Source organism: Nyctibius grandis, chromosome 4 (genome assembly GCF_013368605.1).
Source record: "Nyctibius grandis isolate bNycGra1 chromosome 4, bNycGra1.pri, whole genome shotgun sequence".
NCBI classification, from domain to species: Eukaryota; Metazoa; Chordata; class Aves; order Nyctibiiformes; family Nyctibiidae; genus Nyctibius; species Nyctibius grandis.
In genome coordinates this window covers 85,666,823-85,683,755 of record NC_090661.1, presented here as the reverse complement: position 1 = coordinate 85,683,755, position 16,933 = coordinate 85,666,823, and the positions used below count along the sequence as shown (strand labels likewise).

Genomic DNA, 16,933 nt, shown 5'->3' with positions numbered 1-16,933 from the left:
TGAACAAACCTTTGGGTGATGTGTAGGCATGGAGGGCAGGAGAATACTTCTATGAGTTTTTGAGGATGGATTCCTTGATGTTTGGAAGTCATTTATTGCCTGCTCAGTTTCTTGTGTCTGAAGATCCCTTGGTTGTGTTGACACTGTAGGTAAATGTGAGGAGGGAAAAGAAAAAAAAAAAAGCCAAGTTCCCTGTCAAGTGGATAAATGATTTAATTCAAACAAAAGTCAGTTGTACAGAGAAATGAGCAAATTCCACTTTTGGGTTTTCGTGGGAAGATGTAAATTGGACACGGGAATGCCTCTGTGGGGTACGTAAGATATATATGAGAACAACAGAGTTTAGGCTTAGGAAAATCAGTTTTGTATAAATAAAAGCTGTCCAAATTAAGTGATCCCTGCAATGTGTGCTCAGATACATTCATGTTTTCACCTTTCATTCCTATACACCTCAAACTTCTCAGAAAGACAGCAGTCACAGTAACACCATGGAAAACCTCAAACTATGAGGAAAGCAAGAAACAGGCAAGTGTGAATAAATACCTGTACTGGTATCCATTATGTGTGTCTGTGTGTTTATCTCTTACCCTTATTGCCAAATAGAAATTTTGGAGGTTTTTACTGAGTGAATCAACACACTGCATGTGGTTTCAAAGGTATTTTGTTATTAGTTCAATGATTTTCCAATACATTTTCTCGGTTGCTTCAAGGCCCCAGATGAAATCGAGATGTCCCCAAGCAGGAAAATGCTCATGGTAAATAAGATTAGTAATCCGAGGAAGGAGCATTGCCATGTCTTCTGGATCTGCAAATTTGTCATCTCCAGCGCTCCAAACAGCAATAGGTATGCTTATCTTCTCTATCTTGTATGCAGGAGGAATAGGCTGTGAGAAAGCGAGGAGACCTGAGTGAATGCTGTTGTATCAGAAGTTGTGTTTAGAGAAAGGATTCTGTGCAAGCATCTCTCTCTCCCTTCTGCACTCTCTACAATAAAACAGTAAGTATGAAGGCCACCCTCTTAGTGTCTGCTTCCCCAACCCCAGTCCCTGCCTACCGTGAAAGGGAACGATCCATCCTATTCCTGTGTCTTTCTCTGATGCATGGCTAAGAGTTGTCCTGCAGTTTGACACCTGCTCATGCCCTTCTCAGGTGGGGATACGGAAACAGCAGTGTCTGTTTATCAGGCAAGGACTGTGGAGTTTATTCATGTGTATATTTAGGGTGGGAAGATCTTTAAGTTTTGTTGGGGCATGGAGTGCAACTGTTGGTCTTAGTTGTTATGCTTGGGACCTAAGTGGCAAGGAAATACTTTGGCTATTTATAATTTCACTCTAGAAAATTTCTGAGGCAGTATGCATGGCTAGAAGTGACTGATTACATCTCTGGAGCCTTTCTGTCTGTGCAAAGCAGCCTGCCCTGGTACAGCACAGGACACTGCAAGCCAAATGTGCTGGTTAAAAGTGAAATGATTGTCAGCCAATTGGAGAGGTCACCCTAGCTGTGACATTAATTTCCCCTCTTAACTGAGAGGCAGGCCTTGAGGATTTTTGGGGAACCATAATCACCTAGCCCTTGGACTTGAGTGTGGTACTTAGCCTTTTGGAAATGGCAGGTAAATTGACATGTCATTGGACACACCCCTGCATCAGTAGGGGGTGCAAAATGAAGTTCTGTTAGCTGTCTGCAAGGAACTGTCTGTGCCTTGTCTATGAATAGACTTTTATATTTACCAGTATTATATTCAGGTGAAACATTATCTCGGACCACTCTCTCCCTCTTTCTGTAGCACAAAGGTGCTAAAATCTGAATTTTTCTGTTCTTAGTTTTGCCAGAACCCGAGAATGAGTTCTCAGGGAAACTATATTGCCTTACCTGGTGGTATTTCTTCATGTTTTCCTTAAAGCCGTAGTCATAAGCTTGAAATCGGTCTGTATGTGTGAGCTGTCAAAAGAACAGATAAAATGTAAGTGTTGATAGACCAAGAAGCAGAGCGCAGGAGGCATTTTCCTGCCTGTGAATGAAGCCAAGACTCAGGCAGTGGACTGTGAGCTGCTCCTACCCCTTCCTCTTGTGGCAGGCTTCCAGGGATACTGAGGATGGATTGTAGGGTGAGTGGCTTCATTGCCTTTCCTCTTGCTATCATTCTCTCCTGATGCTCAGCTGCCAGCCTTGGTATGTTTTATTATTAAAATTTTGCTTGACTACCTTAGTTAACTAAAGTTGGGATCCCTGTTTGTGATGCAGAGTTCGGTTCAGTTGTCACATGGAAAGAGGACTTAAATATCTAGAACATGTCAGGGCTATTACTAGTCTAGTGTAATATAGGATCTCTCCTTACACATCTTGTCTTTTGTGTGTCAGTTTTGTCTGGTCTGCTCACAGTAGTGGCAACATTTCCAGAGGCTCTGTACTTCTTAAAAAAGTTTGGCTATACATGAGTTGTGCTCTGATCGCAGTTCTGAGGTGGGACATTGGACACAAGACATCAGCTTTCTTGAGTTTGTGTTGTCTAAAAGACATGATATATGTCTTGCAGGACTGATGAGTGAAGAGTTAAGTACACATGTGTTTGGGGGGTTTTGTTTGTTTGGGGTTTTTTTTGTCTTTTTATTTTTATTTTATTTTTTGCACAAACCTGACCAGTAATTTCATTTGTGAGTGGTTGTATGTAATGCAGGGTGAGAGAAAGTCAGTGTCAGTTTAGAAAACCTTGACTTCAAGGCTTCAAGTGGCTGAGGATGTGCTAGAAATCTGCTTCCTGTGTTGCCTTTGCTATTTTCTTCTATCCTACTGTATCTGTGCTTGCTTTGTAGCCACTTGACTTTGTTAGAGGCTGGCAAAATAGGCTGTAAAGCCACTGGCTGTCAATGGTTCGTCCCCATTTCCTAGCTCTGGGTAGGTGTATCCTGCTGCAGTGAGGTTTCTTGGCTGGAGCTGTCTTGCCCTGGTCTGATTCAGACCATGAGCAGAACAAGCTCAGATCTGCCAGCGCATAAGTAGAAACCCACCTTTAGAGAACTGGAATCAAGATGTGGACAGTGGCAAGAGTAACTAAAAGGGTTTTGGAAAAACCTGGCTTTTGGGAATATCCTTGTAGAGCAATGTTGCTTGTCATGTATTGTAGTAGTATAAGGCAGTTCCCCACTTCGCCATTGTGCCAGCAGAAGTGTTTGTGCGGTTACCTGGCTTTGGGAGGTGATCCAGTCTGCAACTAACCCTCTGGGAGAAAAGCTTTAACCTGCATTACTTCTTTGTCTAGCTCATCCCCTGGCTGCTCAAGTTTCCACTATCCTCCTACTGCCTGCCAAGTGCCTAGACCGTGCTTGTGTTCACTTCTGTAGCTTTCAAGGCAAATGTCTTCATAAATAAAGATGAAGGCTGGAAGCCATTAGAGCCCAACATGCAGAGAGGCCTGATATGCCCTGGGGAAATTTCAGTGCCTGATACCAAGGGGGCAATTCAGGTAATGGTCTGGTGAGACGTTGGAAACAGTGCTCCCTCTGTGGCAGGTGCTCACGGTAGCATGTGAGAAGATGTGACAGGCAGTTTCCCAGATTCACTGCCTATGGATTTCCCTGGAGGCTGTTGGTTCCATAAAAAGCAGTAGTAAGAGTCTGTTTATATGTCAGTGCACAGTTATACCTGATGCCAATGAATAATGTTCTGTACGGATGTTCCAGCAGGGGAATGTCCTACGTATGCATCTATTCGGCTCTGGAGACAAAGCAGAAGTGTTATAAAGACAGGCATCCAGTGCTGTGACAGAATGAAGGTGTGAAGGACCTGAGGAACATACTGTTGCTGTGTTAAAACCCCATTTTAACAGGATATTCCTCAAATATCAGACAGAAAGCTGAGAAGCAAACTTAGGAATAGCGGGCTAATAGTACGCATCTGCACGCTTTCTCCACAAAAGCGAGTCTGTTCCATGAAGATAGTACTAATGTGGGATCCTGTGGTTCTGCAACAGTAGGGAAAAACCTTCCAGTCCTTTTAGATTCCTCACCTCACACCAAACCCCCATGCATGTATAAGTCTTTTGAAGATTTGCTTTCTCTTCACTTTACTCCTAGTGGTAAAGAAGACAGCTTACAAAACAGATTGCTTTTTCTTCTGTTTGCATTTTTATAGTTCTGTTAGGGAGATGTTCCAATTACATTTCCCTGGATTCCTCCTCAGACTTGTTATCTTGCCCTGAGAACCACCTTAGTGACTTAACCCAAGTCAGGAAAGACCCTTAATGGTTTAGCTCTGCAATTCAAAAGGGCTGTAATGCCTTTAAATGCTTTTGCAATGAACCTTTGATTCTCACTGCTTTCCCCTATGTGCTTTTACAAGTGGTTATAGATGGAGAAAAAAGGGCCCCAGTCTTTACATATATTGCAGTAATAAACATCACACAGGCCAGCTTCTGCATACTTTGGGCACTGTAAAGGGGATTTAAGACACACTACAGTGTCCATATGTTGGCAAGCATAGGGACAACACTACTGTCTCTCCTGTCCCCTCTGACTGATGCACTAGTCTTTGTGAATCCCACTGTAGGTGGGTTGCACTCCTCAGGCACAGTGCAAGGACTTTCTGTAGCTCTAATATTGTGGACTGAGCTGTTGGGCCCAGTTCTAAGGACAAGAAAAACTGGAAAATGCCCCTTACAGTAGTTCTTTGGAACGGAGTTCTGGTGTAAGTAGTCTGAAAAGTGGGAAAACGAGCTTTTTCCTGTCTTTTGATTATTCCAGTGTTCAGAGGACCCTGGTGTCTGCATGCTAAGGAAGGAAACTGGGAGCTGTATTACCAAGAAGTCTGACTCCATCATCTATTGGCTCTTTTTAAAGAGCATCTGTGTATGACCAAAATCTTGTCAGCTTAGCCCCAACAGAGGGCACATCTATTGACACGTGCAAAATAGCTCCAGGCTGAATTCAGTCCTTTCTTTCTGGGATTGGAATGTGCCTAGTTGTGGGTTCCATCTGTCATTAGCTCTACTACTGTTTGGCACTGTTCGCACTATGCAACGTCCTGGCATTCCCTCAGTCTGTTGATAACTATGCTGTGGTTTATATACGTTTACATGCATGACAGTTACTAGATAAGGATAGAGTACACAAACGTAACTTCCAAAATCACCTTCACTTTGAGTAGGTGTTCTTGCATATACTTACAGTGTTCAGATTTTTTATGTCGCCTCCAGCTATGTAACAGAGTATATGGCCACAAAACTTATCCAGGTTTGTACATAACTCTGTCGCAGGTCCTTTCAGAAATCCAATTTGGTGCATGGCTCCTTTGGAGCCAAATACAAACTGTGGGAAGGGAAAAGCACAACATTTTTTTTTTCTTGTTACAGGAGCATTTTATGCAGGGAAGAGTTGCTAGTAGCCTAGCCTCCTAACTCAGTATTCAAAGATTGCTGAAACAGCTTGCCCTCCCAGTACCCCTTAAAAGACCTTCTTCCCCATAGTGCATCACATATCCTTCCTTCTTCATATTACTGGCATCAGTCCTGGAGGAAGTCGTCCTTCCATTTCTAGTGTAGCAACCTCAATGTTCACTCATTTTTGAAGCCCCAGAGATTGTCATGGCTGTTATGGCAGTTCTGGTTTTGTTCTTCCTGCATGAGGCCAGCAAAAGTCCTATGACAAGATGGAGTTTCACAAGTCTCCTATTTCACTGGGACCTCCTGCTACAAGTCCTGTATCTCCAGTATTTTCCCCACAGAGTTTGGGAACAGATTTTTCAAGAGCACTCGATTCATCCCAAGCTCAGTATCAGCGTGTCACCTGTTTGGGAACACTTTGTCTCCGGTAGAGTGAACCCTGTGAAGATAAGTCAGGCATCGGGCCTCTTAGAAGGAAAAATGACATACCCTGAGCAGTGGATCAGGAACATTTGTTATCTTAATCAGAGGGCTTGTAGCATGTGAGCATGTAGTTACTGGGCCCAGAGCACAGAACATTTTCACCCGTTTAGCGAGCTCAGGGTGTGTAGAAAATGCTATGAAGCCTGCAAACACAGATGAGACAGCCTGAGTTAGTGAGGACATATTCCACAGACAAAATAAATAAATAAGCAGTAGGTAGCAAACAAGAAGTGAGACTAGATTTGCAGCCCATTATCTGTTGTCCATGTTTGTCTGTGCTGCAAGTTTTACCTAAGGCAAGTGTTGAAGCCAAGTCCTGAAATGAATTTTATCTGGGAGGCAAAGTTCATTCTGAGGTTTAGAGCATTTCTGGACATTGCCTTTATCAGAACAGTTTTTATAGGCAACATGTCAATGAGGTTTTAGTGAAAAGATCAATTCCCTCTAAAGTTCAAAAAACTCTCATAAAAAATGAGTTTTTCAAACTACAGTCTCTAAAGGTCTATATATGTTTATGCTTCCATGAAACCATAGAATAATTAGCTGGGTACTGGGAGCTTTGAGTGTTTTCAACTGATTCTTTGCATCAAAGGCAGCTGAAGAAAGCCTAGATGGTTAGTTTGTTTTGCCATGAAAGTCTTTAATACCCTTATGAGGGGAAAAGAAAGAAAAGCTCTGGAGCTCTGACAATATATGATTTTCCCACATTTACTTCTCTTTTTTTTTTTCTGCGTCATTTACACTAATGAACTGGCAGTTGTTCATTTCTAATCAATGTCCATTTATGGATCTTACACATAAACCATGAACATCAGGAACTTTTAGCTGACACTAAAAGAAAGTTAGTTGCATTCAGAGGCCATGAAGTGAGTTGATGCTAAAGGCTGACACTAAGAGAAAATAAGTTATTAATGTTTTTTCTTTCCTAATTTTTAGTCTCTGGCAATATGTTTTTAAACAGTAATGTGCCCAGTTATAGCCACTCATGAACTATGCTTTAAATTGTAAGATTGCCATTAAGTCACATGACTTATTCATGCTGAGGTTCCTTTGCCTTGTCTTCTGTTATTTGCAATATGTATTATATGTGCTCTTTTATGTTTTTAGTGTTTCCTTCCTGTTCACAAGCAAAATAATTGTATGTCTCAATATAAAAAATGAACTTAATGAAAATTCCTGTTGCTGAGAATTTAAAAAAAACCACCCAGTGCCAGTACCTGAAGTACCCAGTAAATAACCACTTTTATGTCTCTAATTATTTAAAGAGTTGAACTATATTTGGATCTGCTGTAAGGTTTCTTTGCTTATTAATGGTAACCAAAGCTGTTTTAGAAAAGTTTTGCATGTTTTCCAAATCTCAACTCAGAAGGCACTTCTACATTTGCTAGCTCTCCACAAACAAGAAAAACAACTGAATCAATGGGGAGACCCACTACTGATCAGATAGCAACACGAATAGTTGTGAACCATGAGTGTCCTGACATTACCTGATGTTGTGCCTTCAGAGTGACCAATATAGTATATATCCTTCTGTTCAGTTTTATTCATGATGAAGTACAGCTCTGCTGGAATATCGTATTTACCCATTTCATCAAAGCTACAGGGGAGAAACACAAAAGGTAGCAGACATTTCAGCTGTCATAGTGTGAGTTACCAAATGGCAGTTTTGTTCTTTGCACCAAGCAGGACCCATTAAAAGATGAGGTCGTCTGCATTCTTGCTTGAACTGGGGAAGGGGGTAGAGGGATGCAGCTGTACTGCCAGGCTGCCTGATGCCTTGGGCTCTCTGTGGAGGAGGTGCCAGTTTCGTCTGTCAGCTGCAGCCCTTGGGGGAACTGAATGTAATCAATCAGTGCTTTCGCTAGCATGGGTTACAAAACACATTTCTCTCTTGGTTGAATTCAGCTATGAGAGATCAGAAATTTCTAGACAAGGCTGCTCAGCCTGTTCCAGCTGAGGTTCTTGCTCTCCCTCATACAATACTGTCTTCCTTTTCTTCAGAATCCCATTTCATTTCCCAGTGTCTGAAATCTCTTCCCCAGCCAATGCTCCCAACTCTGAGTAGCAGTGAGCATCCTTCTTAGTCTGGTTCTTTACTTTCCTTAGTTGGCGTAGACCCTGTTCTGATGCTGATTTAGGTGAAAACAATCAGGTTTAAACTATCTAGTCCCCTCAGAGTTTCTGTCTTAAGTAATTCTACCTCTACAGAGTACCTGAACTGCCAGAATGCTTTCTGGCTAGGATTAAGGGTCTTGTGTTTTAAAGACCAGGTGTTGCCCCGGCTGTTTCCCATCCAGACATCATAGCCAGCATCTGCGAGGAGGAAGCCCAAGCTATTGTCTGGCAGGTTAGAAATCCAGTGGGTAGCATCTCCTAGAAAAGCATGCTGAAGGAAGACCACAGGCTTTTGCCCTGGAAAAGATGAAAGTATTCTTATATTGGAGCAGTAGTTAACATGTATTTAAGATGCAGAGTTTAGTTTGTGAGAGGTTTTAAATCTTTCCTTCTTTAAGAAGCTCCCAGGAGAACTATGCATAGATATTGGTCTGAGAAATCTGAAGGATTTGTTCCATGCAAGCAGTAACCATTTCATAACATTTCATAACCAGTTCATGACAGGCCTGGCCAGTAAAGAATTTAATGAAGAGGCCTGTTCCCACCTCCTCTTGCAAACTTACAGGTCCCTATATTGAAAAAAAAAGGGGAATAAATGGAAAGCCAACTTACAGGTCCCTATATTGAAACCATCTACCCATAGCTGAAAACTTCTGAAGCCATAACACTGTATGGCAGACAAAGAATAATTCATCTGAAGAAGCACATCTACCCGCAGGTCTGTTCAGTAACCAACTGAGCAGGGCTGAAATGCCCCTGATCTAACTTTGGTTAACCTTACTTTGAGAATGAGGCTGGCCCAGATGATCTCCAAAGGAGGAGATCCAAACAGGAGGAGGCATCCAAAATAAATTATTCTGTAATTCTAACAAGGAGTAATAAACAAAGTAGCAGTATCCAGGGTACCTTGAATTCCAGGTAGAAATTTTTATTCCATTCAGAAAATGTGATGGAACAGATGAAATGGATTTGCTTTTCATTGATGACCTGATTTCTTATCACCTTCCTTAAGAATATGTCGGTCCTTCAGAAGGCTGGGAATTAATATTCATATGCCTAACCTGAGAGGCTTTGTTGTCAGGCTTCTATTTGAAATGTATATTACTTAGGGTGTTAATGCAAAACCTCCCCAAATCCAGTCTACAAAACCCTCCCCTAGCTCACAGGAGGGAAAAAAAACTGGGATATGACAAAATTATTAGAAAAGTCTGAAATAAGGACAAAGACACTGAGTGTGTGGACTTCAGATGGATTCAGAATTCAGGCCCCATTCCTCACTACGTGCTCTTGCTGAGATGCAAGGGTGTGGAACGTGCCATTGCATTTTCAAAGGGGAAAGATGGGGGACTCATGTAAGAGTTGGTTCTCAAACCTTCCTTAAGTCCTATAACTGTGTCACACCTGTATTTCGGCTGTTCCTCCCAGCAGGAATTCTGAAAACACCAAGAATGTATCCATCCTCCGTGGTAACTTGGTATTCCTCACTGGGGTATCCATGATATCTGATAATTTCACTCTGTGGGAAGCCAACGTAGAGTTTGTTAACGTGCAAGTTATCCTGTTTTGGAGGGTAACCAAGCTGAGCAGTGTAGATGTGGACTGCTCTGTGATGATAGTGCAAGGCCCCTGGCTACAGGGACCATGGCTGAGAAAAAATATTACAGGTCTTGTAAAAAGATGCATCAAAAGTCTTCAGACCTGCTTAGGTGGTACTTGTCTGGTATTTGACTCCATATTATGGGACAAAGCAGAACTGCATTGAGTGACTAACCTTTTGGGAGATATTTTGTCATGTTTTGCAAGGCTGATACAGATCATACATTTCTGTAGATTAAATATGTAGCAGTATCTGTATAAGACAATGCCAGAAGATGTAGGGTTTGGTCCATGGTAACTCCTTTCTTGCCAAAGTGTGATTAGGCAAGCCATGCAGGCAAGGCAAACAAGGGTGGAGCTCCTGTCACTAGGGAACTCATGAGACCACCTACACCTAATTTTGCATTTACTGTGAGGAAATCTGTGGTGATTCAGAGCAAGGGGTCTTGGATTAGTTTGTGTTGTGAGAATCTGCTGTTTGAAGAAGGGATTCAACCTCCCTTGCCACTGTACTGAGCTTTCTGTAACAGGTTGTTACAGAAGGGGAGGACTTTGCTTCCCTTGAGACTAGAAACCAGTCTTTGCTTCCACTGCAAAGGAATGCTTTCTGGCAGCTCAGACTGTGTGGATAGGAGCATCGAGGATTCTTTTATGCCAGCACTCTCCATCATAGTGTTGGAGAGATCTTTGTCTTCTTGCCAAGATTGCAATCTTCCCTTCTTTGTGCGGTAGCCCAAAATACCGATGTATGTTGAGAAAAGTGACTGCAAACACACATTATGAGGCATGGCCCAGCCTCGTGTTCATCATATACCTGTTGGGGTTCACCCTAAATGCAGGCAGTGAAAGTCTATTGTTCAGTTTGGTATGGACTGGAGCGTGTAGTCTCTGCTCTGGCCACAGTCCAGGGCTGAGTCCTGTTGCTGGCGTCAAAATTCAGTAGCCTGGATCTCCAGTGCCCCTCAGGAGGTTCTGGGGAGTTGCCTGGCTTTGGAGCCAAAAGTAGCAGCCGGCACTCTCCATTGCAGTGCTATGTGTCTGTCCTCATTCAATGTGCAAGAGTCACTTCTGTCCCTGGCACATTCAGAGCTGGTCCTCGTTGCTGTTGTAACTCTAATGCAGTGGTTTTGGAAATTGGGAAATGTGGAAGGGGGGACCTTCTTAACCTCCTGACAGGGACTGTTAGTGATGGGGCAGTAGTAGTTGGAGAGATGCTTTAGAAAGAAAGAGAGAGAAAGTGACCAAACTTACAACGTTCATAAAGCATTCAGGGTTAGGAGTCTTCCTGTACAGGCTTTTGTCTGAATTCAGAGTGGAGGGCATTGCGAATCCTGCTAAAAAGGCAATTCCTTGGGAGCAGAGCAGCATGAGGAGGCACCACATCTTGGAGCTGTGTGAAAGAGCACATGCAGGGGTGTTTGCATTAGAAAAGAGTGCTGTGGAATTCCACATGGAGACCTAAGTGCAGAGTCTCCTGAAGATTGCCCAAGGGCTGTTCCCTAGGGGACTGCCAAAATAAGTACCTGTGTGAGGAGGGACTGCACACAGCTCACACTGTGTAACAGGGAGGGTTGCAGAACAGGTGAGTAAAACACTTGGGGATACCATGCAACAATATACCTGAGCACTCTGCAGATGACAAGGGAGCTGTGGTTGGTAGACAGGGACAGCTCCTGGCATGAGTCTAGCAGAAGCTTGACAAAGAAGCATGAGTACCTGAGATGACCATCATCCAGGTTGTCTGCCTTTATCTGCCTCCACTTCTCTGCCAGAAGGAGAGGTGAAAGGAGAAGAAAGCACTGCTTGTTTCCTGTCTCCTCAGGAATGAGTTGAGAGAGGTTTGGGATGGCCTCTCTTTCCACCTGCCCCCTCCTCCTTTGGGATCAAATGACATTCTTGGTGGTGGTCAGTGGTGTGCTGGGGTGAGGGATCAGTCAAAGAGGCTCATGAAGAGTTGTGGAGGGGCCAGGAGTGATTCAGGGACTCTAGGAGGAGATGTAACAGGTTAGGGGAACATTTGCTCCAGATCAGTGTCAGCTTGTGCTTTCATCATGTGGTGATGTGCCCCAGACCAGATTCAAGTTCTGTTTGAAATTAGTTCCTCTGAGAAGGGAACAAGGTGACCATGTATGTCTCTCCAGAAGCCCCATGAGTCTGTTCCCAGTCAACCTTGCCTTTCAGACTGAAACTCAGTCATCTGGGTCTCCATTTATCATCCCCTCAGGCTTCCTCACCAGCCACTTGCTGCCCACTTCTTCAAAGAACCTGCTCTGCTATCCTCAGATAATTGCATTTTTCCTACTGCTACTTCTGAGCCCAAAGTTTCTGTCTCAAAATCCATGGCTGCCATCAGCAGAGAAACCATGGAACGATTTGGTTTTAGAGCAGTGAACAGTGGATCCGGAGACTACTTTCATGTTGCCAAGGGCCTGTCTCCTTTATCTCGTAGCAACGGCTGTCCATATTGCAAATCTTGTCCTGGTCATGAGGAGGTGAGACCTTGTCCTTTCCTGGGTTGACTGATGGCACCAGATTAGCTTTTCTGAATAGAAATTGCAGAGTGCAGTCTATCTAGCGCTAGTTTATGCCAGCTCCACCTACAGTAGATATGCTTCCGTGTTTTAGTCTTTGTTTTCCAGAACCCAGTCAATGAGTGCAGGAACACTGCTCTCTCTGAGCTTCGCAGAACTTTTTTTCAACATGCAAATTTTGACTCAAATGCTCCCTAGAAAAGGGAAGAGCAGGTTCTGTGTCCCAGAAAGTTACTGCGTATGGGACTATGAGTTAAAACTGTTTGGAGAGCTGACATGTTCAGTGCCCCTTGCCTACAAGAGAGCTGCAAGTAGGTAGGATAGGATTTTTCTTTCCAATCTGAAGAACTGTACAAAAAGGATTAATCCATGAAGCTCAGGGCTGTGCTTGGACATTCTGGAAAAGCCCTTATACATCTAATTGTTGTATGCTGTGTTTGCATGTGTGAGGAGAATGAGGGCTGTGAAGAGAAAAGTAGCAGACATTCTGCATGTGGATAAAGACCATAAAGATCAGGCAGGTTACTTAAATGTTCAACAATAGAATCAATGGACAAAAGAGACATATAAGGCAAGGTAAGGCTTCAGCTCATCAAGGTGTCCTGTAAGATTGCCTCACTAGTAATGACTGAGGACATTACTGGTCTTGTAGTCTTCGTTTCCTCAGATGACTGCAGTGTGTTTATGTTAGGTCACCTTTCTGTTCATCCTGTAATTAACTTTTCATGTCATTGGTAAATATCTGCCAAGTTCAGCGCTGAGATACAAGTCTGTAAGGTGATGGGATTCGCAGGAGCTCCTGAGGACTGTTTGCTGGGGGAGGATTATTCAGCAGGGTTAGTGCCCTGCTGGGGAGAAGGCAGGCCAAAGGCAGCTGGTGTATGTTCTGCAACCAGCTGAGCAGTCAGCAAGAGCGAACTAGCCAACTAGTCAGTGTTCATGTAGCTTCGAAGCAGCCACAGCATGTATGGCTGGGCATCAGGGTTTGTGAGAGAATTTCGTAGGAGACCTGCCTGTATTATAGTTTGCATTAGGAAGTTAAGCAGACTCAGGAAACAAGTCTTTCTGAAACCAGGCATTGCTATGTCCATTAGACATGGAGAATACAATTTTTAATGAAGAACAGAGGTTCTCATACAGCCACGTTTCTAGAGTCTGCTTCTAGCGTAAGACATATGCTATGATGAGACACGCTGCTCTATGAGGCTTATTTAGACTTGCAAATGGAGCTACAGATCAAGAGAAAATAAGAGAGTATTCCCTGGCAAGTAATGGGGAAGATGAGCAGGATTTGTGGGGGTGGGGGAGGGGTAACCAAGAGATTTTTGCACTCTCTAAATCTCCCCATAGGAGAAGGAGTTTCAACTTTTTCTCATCTTCAGTTTAACTTTTGACTGAACAAATTTAAAGAAGTCAAACTTCATAAGTCATCAGGCAGTTGGAATGAAGCAGCATTTGGAAACACCCAAAATTTTAAACTTGGCATCAAAACACACTCCATTCAATTCCCTTTGTATATCAAATACTTCTTAATTTTTGTTGTCAAAACAGGAAGCCTCACAACTACATACTCCGTCAACAGAAAACTCTTTTACACTTTCTGCTGTTTTACTCTGTTCTAATGGAAGCAAAATATGCCTTCCTCTCCCTGCATGGGAAATTTCTTTTGGGAAGAAAATTTCTGCTAATGTCTCAGCTTGTTTTCAAATCACTACCAAGACTAGTTGAGGCAATGCAGAGGCTAAATTATTACTCTTGTTAGGGCAAACTTCTCTCAATGCACTCTATGATCACCTGGTTTAGCTGTCATGGCTCATGGCCTTCCAGGTATTCGTCTTTTTAGTCAGATACAGCGGGCTAAGTAATATCAACTTTGGCAGGCCACAGCTCCCTTAAGCTTCAGGAATAAAGACAGTTAGGAGACGTGAACAGCTATTTTCATCTAGTGAGATGAAGTCATTAGGAAATATTGGGCATGGTAAACTGTCATAAAAGAACATACTTAGAAGGAAAAAAGGTCAGAGAGAGAAATGCCCTTGAAAGTTCTTTAGGTACTTTTAAGATTTAGTGAAGCTAAGATACAAGCCCTTCAGAAACTCATCCATCTATCCTTGTGCTTTAAGCAGCCTAAAATGTAATTCATATAAGGTGTAAGGCAAACATACACCAACCAGAGTAGCAAATGTGACTAAATGCATACGAGAATCTGCTGCCTTTCTCACTAACAAAACATACATTTGCATCACACCGCAACAGCCGGAGGTCCAGTTTGCACACACTGTTGCAATACTGGGACTTTCATTCCCTTGTTCTCAGACTGAAGAAAACAAGTACAGGAAAATTAAATAGTTGCTCTTTTTCATCCTTTCGTGTAGGTCCAACTTCTTTGGCTTCTAACTTGAGCAAACAAGCATTTCTGTGCATAGCAATAGGCTTACAGATCAGAGAGGCGAAAAGCTGTCTCTTACTACCAACTGCACAAAAGCAAGACTGAACATCTTCATGGAGACAGGCAACAGAGAAAAAGACTGTGAACACATATGTACAAGCCACTTACCTCTGCTCTGACTGCCTTGCTTGTGTCTTCTGCCACGGTTCCTGGTCTGTCTCCACTAGCAGACTGATTCATGGGCAGAAACCTGCTCTGATAAAAGGAAGTCAAAACACAATGAGCACTTCAGGGCAGCAGCCGTGAGTGTCATGAGTTGGCAGCATGTATTGCAGAGCGTGTTTAAGTGCTGATTTGGCAGTGCTTCAGAAGTGAGGAAATCTTTGTGATGAAAAAGATCTTCTGGTTAAATTCACAAACACAAAATGCACCATGGAGCAGGAGAGTTTAAGAAGCACCTACAAATCAGTGGTTAGGATGTTTAGCTGGGACCTGGGTGTTCCAGTTCCCTGAGGCTGTGGCAGATCTTGACCTGTACTGTTGCCCAACTGAGGGGCTGCTCCAAATGTAATCTTTTAGGATGAAGAGGAGGAAGTGTCCAGCTTCTCTCAAGAACACCATCTCTGCTATTGCTTTTCATTTGGTTTATGTTAACTTTAAGTTTAACATTACACACAGACTCCTAAGTCTGTTTTTCAGTAAGCAGCACAACTCATGAAACCTGTCTTATTCTGCATTAGTCACTCAGGGTTAACATGGCTTCTCCAGGCACCCTCTGATGCGAAAGGCGGCTTGAACACATCATATAACCTTTCTCCCAGTGAGGGAACAAACAATGGTTCTTGTTTCTCCGAAGCCATTTTCACCAGCTCTAAAAATGCAGTGTCTTTGGAGATCTTTGCCTAGCTGCTGAATTAGTTGTAGTCAGCCTGGGGGCTCAGGCCTTACTGACATTGTCTTGATGACCATGGGCAGAAGGATATGTTCTGTGTCCTTGGGCAGCTGGGCTACAAAAGAAGTACAATTCTCCTACATGAGGACCAGCATTTTCAGACAATTAACTTATAAGTGACTTCAGAAGAACTCGTTTTTCATCGTGGACTGATGAGCATTTAGAAGAACACCAGATGAAAGGGATGTGTTCTTGGGAATATATAATCATTGCAAATAATATGATGCCTGTGGGTGGTGGGGGAAGGAAAAGAGTGAAATAAGAACAGGATGTCAGTGAAGCCACAGTAAGAGTTCTGCTTTACATACAAAGTAGAGAACATGGTTTGGAATGGTCAAAAAGGTAATTTGGTAGTTTCTCAGTGAAAAGCATTATAACTTGGCTCCTCTGATGCCTCTAAGTGACAATAACTTTCACCAAACCACAAATTAATCACTCAGAAGGGCTTCTGCAACATGATGTTCAGTCCCTCCTCATGTCCCAAGGTGGGATCAACAGTCCCTATGATGTTTCCAATGATGCTTGCCCAACCTGCTTTTACTGATTTTTGAGAAAATTCAACACCCTGCCTCCTCTGCAGTATCCCAGGTTGCAAGATAGCTGCACAGCTGCAATCTCTTTCCTGTGTGAATTTAGGGGATGCTCTGACTTCTCTCAGGTATATTGCTATTGCATTTTCCATCGAAAGTATTGAAAACTCATAAAGTAGGTCTCAGGTCCCCATGCATTTCCTCTACAAGAAGTGAGTCAATTGAAGGGCTGACTCTCTGGAGTCTCTGGAGAGGCCTGACTCTCCTGGAGAAGAGGAGGCTCAGAGGTGACCTTATTGCAGTCTACAACTACCTGAATGGAGGTTGTAGTGAAGTGGGTGTCGGCCTCTTCTCCCAGGCAACTAGTGATAGGACAAGAGGACATAGCCTCAAGCTTCGCCAGGGGAGGTTCAGGTTGGACATTAGGAAGAATTTCTCCTCAGAAAGGGTTATTAGACATTGGAATGGGCTGCCCAGGGAGGTGGTGGAGTCACCATCTCTGGATGTGTTTAAGAAAAGACTGGACATGGCACTTAGTGCCATGGTCTAGTTGACAAGGTGGTGTCAGGGCAATGGTTGGACTCGATGATCCCAGAAGTCTCTTCCAACCTGGTTGATTCTGTGATTCTGTGATTCTGTATTTGCCCCAAGGAATTTGTATCAAGTGTAAGGAATGTCATTGTCTGGAGAGGAGCTGTTTTGTTTGGATCAAGCTCTACTTACATTCGTGGAGCACAAGGAAACAGCATAGACTTCAGCAGTGGGCTCAGGAGGTGAAACGGGCCTGTTGTTTGTCTTGTAAGGGAAAGGGACAGAAATGGCACTAGCCATGGTTGATTTGTTTGGCTAATGAACCATTTCACAGAGTGAGACACTGACCTTTTGGTCATATAGCATCACCATATGAACTGTCTTAGTGTAATAGCTGTACCTGCCCTGGTTAGCATCCCAGACTTGGCA

The 16,933-nt window shown here is 43.2% G+C and overlaps 1 protein-coding gene across 1 annotated transcript; it reads right to left on the bottom strand.

The window, feature by feature from the left end:
• Nucleotides 1-650: 650 nt before the first annotated feature.
• On the bottom strand, nt 651-10,954 carry LOC137662193 (lysosomal acid lipase/cholesteryl ester hydrolase-like). The gene is made up of 9 exons (XM_068398320.1): nt 10,823-10,954; nt 9,377-9,491; nt 8,074-8,272; nt 7,348-7,457; nt 5,867-6,003; nt 5,163-5,303; nt 3,643-3,714; nt 1,873-1,941; nt 651-884 (listed from the first exon to the last, which is right to left on the bottom strand). Exons 1-9 carry the CDS (start codon nt 10,952-10,954, stop codon nt 651-653), a joined length of 1,209 nt encoding a protein of 402 aa, XP_068254421.1.
• Nucleotides 10,955-16,933: the final 5,979 nt, after the last annotated feature.